Source organism: Anopheles nili, chromosome 3 (assembly GCF_943737925.1).
Source record: "Anopheles nili chromosome 3, idAnoNiliSN_F5_01, whole genome shotgun sequence".
Lineage (NCBI taxonomy): Eukaryota > Metazoa > Arthropoda > Insecta > Diptera > Culicidae > Anopheles > Anopheles nili.
Genome location: NC_071292.1, coordinates 66,976,948 through 66,983,884, shown reverse-complemented (window position 1 = coordinate 66,983,884; position 6,937 = coordinate 66,976,948). Strand labels below are relative to the sequence as shown.

General features: G+C 45.9%; 1 protein-coding gene across 1 annotated transcript; it reads left to right on the top strand.

The window, feature by feature from the left end:
- Positions 1 to 294: 294 nt before the first annotated feature.
- Positions 295 to 6,347, top strand: LOC128723727 (uncharacterized). Its single transcript, XM_053817493.1, has 9 exons — positions 295 to 577; positions 785 to 1,057; positions 2,097 to 2,186; positions 2,829 to 2,876; positions 2,994 to 3,103; positions 3,165 to 3,299; positions 3,389 to 4,130; positions 4,239 to 4,443; positions 4,688 to 6,347. The coding sequence occupies exons 1-9, from the start codon at positions 295 to 297 to the stop codon at positions 6,345 to 6,347; spliced, it is 3,546 nt and encodes a 1,181-aa protein (XP_053673468.1).
- The last annotated feature ends 590 nt before the right edge of the window (positions 6,348 to 6,937 follow it).

Here is a 6,937-nt window from a genome sequence, read left to right as displayed (position 1 = left end):
GCGCTTCCGGTAACAAGCGCAAAACAAAGCAGTGAGAAACGGTGCGAAGAAGATCACGAACATTGCTTCCGGTTTTCCTGTTTTAAGCCCGTGTCCTCTTCACGTGGCTGTGTTCTCGTCGCTTAAGTCAGCGGTCTCGTGGATGAGAGGGTGCGCGTGGTTTGAGGGGACTTTACGCGTCGCCGTCGCCATTGTTGATGCCGGAAGGTGGAAGGCACGGAAATAAGGCAAGAGCCAAGCGACACAACTATTAAGAGACACACCGAAAAATAACGTACAATAAGTGTGGTCGGCATGGAGGACGGGCAGCAGCAACAGGTTCCGGTGCAGGGCGAACAACAGCAGAAGGAATTGCAGCAGCAGCAAGGGTTCGGTACATTCGTGGCGTTGGAGGAAAATACCGGCCCACCGACGCTGGTGGACGAGCTGGGGTTTGAGAAGGATGACGTGGTGCACGTGTGGATGCCACCGGTGACCAAGCCGCCGACCAGTACGGCAGCCGAGGGTGAAGGAGGAACCCGATTCGCTTGGTACAAGGCCACCAACGATCGCACCAAGCAGACGGGCTACGTGCAGTGTAAGTTGATGATTACTTACTTTTTTTTGTATGCTAGCGAACGGGATATATACTCAAATATTTTGCTGTTGCATTCGGAATTAGGACGGGCGTTAGCAATCGTTAACACTCATGACATTTCGGTAGCATATATATTTTTAGTTAAAGTTAACCCCTTTGTTGATGACATGATCTTTGTAATTCCACTCCATTTTTTATAACTTTTAGTGAGCAAACTCTCATCGCTCGACAACAACACACCGTACAGCCCCGGAACACCACGGCACTTCCATCTGGGTTCCGTGTCGATCGGTTGCGCCTGTGTTAGCGGCGGTCTACAGCAGCAGCAGCAACAGCAATCGCAACAAACCGCCATTGCGGACTCCTTCACTGGACTTCGGTTGGGAAGTGGCACCGTCTCGGCAGCTGATTCGACCACAGCTGGTGCTGAGGAGCTCTACGTCAAATGCGTCAAACCGACCTCGGTGCTGAATGATCCAGGTAAGAGAAGAGAAACCACAGCTTCCAAAACGGTGCCTAAAACTACGTGGTTCAGTAGAATTCAAATTATTTTTTTTAACGAGGAACATTAGTGCTTTCCAGTACATTCTGACTGATGATCTGTGTTACGGAATGTATGTTGCATATTTTGTGGCACAAGAGAGTATCAAAGTATTAGTTGGTGAAAAGCGAAAGGTCAAACACTAATATTTGTATTGTTTGCTTTTCAATGTGATGGATGGCATTAAAGGGATTATGTTTGCGCAGTAGCTTGAGCATTTTTTTTATCAGATATCGTTTTGGTTTGTTTCATGTATACGATCTTCTTAACACAAAAAAAACTTCGAATAAGCGCGATACATAGATCTTTTTTTAAATATTTATTTTACTTTTCACCATCATGAACATATTACATGCACCATCATCAGCTAACATAGCTAATTAGATCATTGGAAATCGTATAGTGTTAGCGTGCGATGCTATGAAAAATCTCACGCAAAAAATGAAAATATTATAAGGATAGCAATACATTTTATTCCAGTTGCATTGCTGAAACAGATACGGCTCTTCCCTACTTCTCCGTTTGAAACTAGAACTATCTCCAGATGTGAACGGAATAGACACAGGTCATTTTTCTTTTTTGAATATATTCTATAAATACAAGACCGGCAACATTTGCTGGAGGTTATTTTTCCTCCAATGCAAACCAACGCTTGCTCTTACCTATTTTGTGTGTGCGCGCGTAAATTTTAAATTTGATGTAAAGTATTCCAACTCGAGCATCGTTTTCTCGATACAAGTTGACTTATACTTTTTCTCTTTTTATCTCTCTCTCTCTCTTTCTCTCTTTTCTATCTCTCTTTCTCTTTCTTTTTCTCTTTATCTCTTCAAAAATCACCCATTTTACCTTTTAATGCCGCTTTCCTGTAATTTGTTTTGTTATTTTTTTCACTTTTATGTTTTTCTTAATACTTTTTTTTGTTACGTTCAATTCCAACCACTACTCAATCTTTCATCTCTAACTGTGACCATTTCGTAGCCTTGAAAGATGAAATGTCTAGCAAACCCAATAATAGAGGTCATGCGACCGAGTTCGTTTACTTTGTTACTCCCATTATATGTTTGTTTTGTAAGTATGTCGTATTATTACCGAACTACTATTAAATCCGCAGCCTTTACTAGACTGAGTGAATGAGTGAGAGAATGTACGAGAACGAATTAGAACAGCTCAAACGCAAACACGCACAGTTGGTAGTGAGCGAAACTAAAAAGAGATCCGTATGCAAGATATGCGACCTAGGTGGCAAACGGTAGATTTTTCATTTCTGCTTGACCTTTATTTTACTGTTGTTAAATATTTTGGAAAAAAATAGCCTTAGATCAATTTGGACTGTGAACTCACATTTTCAAAATCGTCCGTACGACACCGCGTGTGTGAGCTTGGAGTCGGTAACAAAAGGAGAATATAGAACCAACTAACTCTATTGTTTGTTTGTTTGTTTTCCTTTTCTTTATTCTCTTCCTTTTCTCACTCTCTCTTTCTCTTACTGTCTCTGTCTCTTTTTCATGTATTGTCACTATCCTGAACTGTGTTTTCCCTGATATTCCCTGTGGCGCCCATTTATTTCTTTCCTTCGACTATTGCGGCCTCCTTTCTTTGACCATCATCTTTTCCCTTTTCCTTGTGATACTGTTTATTGCTCGTGTGGCGTTTTTCACTCGGCGATTGCGCGATGTCATCATGGTTCGTCCCGCGTGCGTCTCCATGCAGGCCGAGATTACATCTGGGGGCTTGGAAGGCAAGGTGGACAATGTAGCAGTAAGTATCAGCGAGGAGCATACTCCAGCCATTTGATAGATCATTCACAGATCTTCCATAATGGTTTCGGATTCTTCGTTCCAATCCGCCTCACATTCTCTGTTACCTACTCCACAGAGTGCTCCGCGTGTTTCCACATCAATTGCCTACCGATGGCCTTGTACAGGCCGTGCCAAAGAAATTCGGACATCTACCAGAACAAACCGAGTACTTTCAGAACGGAAAAGGTAAGCGTAAATAAGGTGAAATAAAATGGCTGGGTAATGCATCACTAATTTTGATTTGCAGTCAATTAACGAATGGACAACGGAAAATGTACTGGAATGGTTGGCCGCTGTTAATATGTGTGACCACGTAGAGGTATTCAAAACGAAAGCTATAAAAGGCTGTGATTTACCGAATTTGGATCGTGATAAGCTTGAAGTAAGTTTGTAGTACGAAGTACGGACGACAGAAGCAGCAGTTAAGTTTAAGATAATATAAAATCTACCTCATTTCTTGGCGTATTGCAGCTAATGGGTATTAAGAATGATTTCCATCAGCAAACCATCCTGACGACGATCAGACATCTTCTGACGAGTGCTGACATGACGACGGCGGCAGACATCAGCGCAGTGTCGACCACGGCAACCGTCCCTACCAGCTTCGACCAACAGCACCAGTATCATGGACACAACCTAATCGACGGTTCGTTTTCGAGACAGCAAAAATGTGATATGTGCAAGAAGTACCTGTTCGGACTGGTCCACCAGGGACTGTTCTGCACCCAGTGCAATCTGGTCGTTCATCGACAGTGCTCGGTGATGGGCCTGCGACCCTGCAACGCTGCTGACCGTGCGGCGCAGCAACTTCAGCAGCAGCAGCAGCAACAACCGCAGCTAACATCTTCGACGGGCGTGCTGGGTGCGGTACATCTGCAACAGCTGCAGCACGTGTTCGGCAAAAGCCTCTGTCTGCTGTTCGATTCTAACGAGCAGGCTGCCCCGCAGATCGTGATGGATCTGTGCCTTAGCCTGGAGAAGAAAGCGGTACAGGACAAAGGACTCGACCTGTACGCCTTGTATCGCACTACGCCGCTTCGATACGACGAGGTGAACAAGCTGCGCGACGCGCTTAACGAGAACAATCTGCTCAACATCGATCTGAACACTTACTCGGCTGAATGTGTCGCAACGGTGCTCAAGAAGTTTTTCCACGAACTGCCTGATCCACTCATTCCCGTGGCATTGTACCAATCGTTCATAGATGCTGCTGGTGAGTGTTACTGGAAGTTCTTGTGGTTGTTTTTTTTTTGTTTTGTAAATATACTAACATTCGCTTTCTAAACATATCCGTTCCAAATAAAATACTCTTCCTGTGCAGCGCTCGACGACACCCAGGCTGCCGAGCGTATGAATGTTATTATACAGGATATGGCGCCACATCACAACAAGACGCTCCACTATTTCATGCGGCATCTGATACGAATCTGCCGGTTGCAGTTCATGCGCGGGAACAAGCAGCAGCCTACGATGTTGCTGCAAAATTGGTGCCATATTTTGATGCGTCCAGCGTGGGAACGGATTGTGTAAGTGAACTTTGCTTCTCGAAAGGGATATCCAAGAATAGTTTTAGCGTTCTGGAGAAACAATGATGTAAACATGTATTTCGTTTGCATTATACCAAATTTAGCTCGCGATTTAAATTAATTCATTAATTAATTAAGTCTAACACATGGAATAAGGAAATCAACTCAACGACTAATATTTATTCCTAATGCTTGCGTATTTATATAGTTATTGACACGGTTTACATCGCTCTTTTCACTATAGGCACTTTGTGGGCAACATAAAGAACCACTTGCGGGTGCTGGAAATTCTCATGAACAAATTGGACTGGAATGAAACGCTTCCCGAGTTTCTCTCGACTCCGGCTGTTCCGCCGAGAAAAACGTCTCGCTCGAGCAGTAGTAGCAACAGCAGTGGTGCTCAGAGCAGTAGCCTTCTAGGTCCAACGAAGAAGGCCCTCATTGCCTCACCGGATGGTGGCACCGTCGGTCCACCTTTGATCGAGAGCGAGGTCAGCTCCTCCATCGGGCCATCTTCGGTGCCGATGTACCGCAATGCGTCTCAGCAGCCGGTGGCCACGGTGGGAACTGGCTCCATGCTGTTAGCAGAAAGCTCGCTGATCACCGATCCAGACACACCTCAGGAGTTGCGCGATGCGGAATGGTACTGGGGTAAGATTCCGCGCGATGTCGCGAAAGAGAAAATGATGGATGCTCCGGACGGATCGTTTCTGGTGCGGGACGCCATCAATGACGCCGGCGAGTTTACGCTCGTGCTGAAAAAGGACGGTGCGGATCGACCGATTAAGATCTACCACAAGAACGGGAAGTACGGTTTCACGCAGGAGTGCACCTTCGAGAGTCTGGTCGGCATGATTAATGAATTCCGCACGACCACGCTGAAGGAGTACAATACCATCCTTGACATAAGCCTGTTGTATCCGATTTCGCGGTTCGAGGAAGACGCGATTTACCCATCGGCCGCCGATGTGCACCAGGTGGCGCAGAACTTCTATGAGACGGTGCAGAAGCTGAACGACATACAGAACGTGCGCGAGTCGTTAGTAGAAGCATTCAATCAGGCCCAGTCGCACCTCGATTTGCGCAAGCAAGCCCAAGATGCGTTCGTGGAGGCGGAGAAGCTGTTCAACAACCAGCTGCAAGTGCAATCGCATTTCGAGAAAGAGGCTCAACCGCACGAGAAAAACAGCCTGGCGCTTAACCGCAAGCTGATCGAAAGCCGGTTGGAGGAGTTGCGTAAGTGCAAGAAAAACCTCGACGAGGATATGGAGCATGAGCGCGAGCGAGTGCGGGAGCTTCAGCGTGAGCTGATGAAGCTGAAACCGGAAATAATGAACCTCAGCAAGCTGAAAGAGCAGTACTTGGAAGCACTCCAGCGATTGGCCATCACGGACGCGCAGATCAAGCAGATACTCAAGGACGGTTATCTATCAGCGACAAACCCAGACGCTAGCCAAGAGTTGCCGCACCTGGACGAGACAACCTGGCTGCGGGAGCGTTACTCCCGCCAGGACGCGGAGAAGAAGCTGGCCAACAAACCGACTGGAACGTTCCTGATTCGAGCGCGCAACGCTGGCCATTATGCGCTATCGATCGCGTGCGATGGTCGGGTCAATCATTGCATCATTCACCAGACGGAACGCGGGTACGGGTTCGCTGAGCCGTACTTTATCTACGACTCACTCAAATCGCTGGTCGTCCACTACGCCACCAACTCGCTGGAGGAGCATAACGATCTTTTGCAGACCACGTTAAAATATCCGGCATTCTCGTCCATGGCTTCCACTGTCGCCACTGGTGGCGGAGGTAATGGTGGCAGCGGCCCTGCACCATCGAATTCCGCTCGTCAACAACCACCCGGTGATGGAGGCGCTTGGTCCGGTATGACTTCGTTTGCCGCCTGAACGTAGGCAGAGCGTCGATAATGCATGCGAATGATTTCTTCACTCGCTACTTCGTCGATAGTTGCATATGTTTAAGATGGCGCAGCTACGTTCGTTTGTTGTATTGTTTGTTTGTTTTATCTACTCTTTGGCTTACGTTCGGGTACTTTTCAGTAATTAATTTGTATTTAGATACCGCCAAAACACTGTCGTCGGCGGTTAGAATATGTTTTTGTCTCGCTTCTCGCACAAGACGTTGGGTAAGCGCAGAGCCAGTGAAAATGACAGTGATGTATTTCTCTTGCTTCTCAATTTTATTATGTGTTATTTGGACGGAAAGCTTGCGCAAGGTGAACTCTCTCTACAATGCGTTTAGAAATGGGATTTGTCTCTTTTTAACATTCTGTGTTTCTTGGCACACAGTATTCTAATAATGGCATAGAATGGTCTTAACATGAAATCAAAAGGCGTAATTTTTGTTTTAACATTTACTTACTTCTTTCTTCCAAACTATGAAATAATAGGTTGTGCAAACCGAAACGGAATTAATATTAGATAGTTTTTTTTTAAAGTATGTTTTGATGAGCTGTTGCGAAAATGCTTCAACTTAT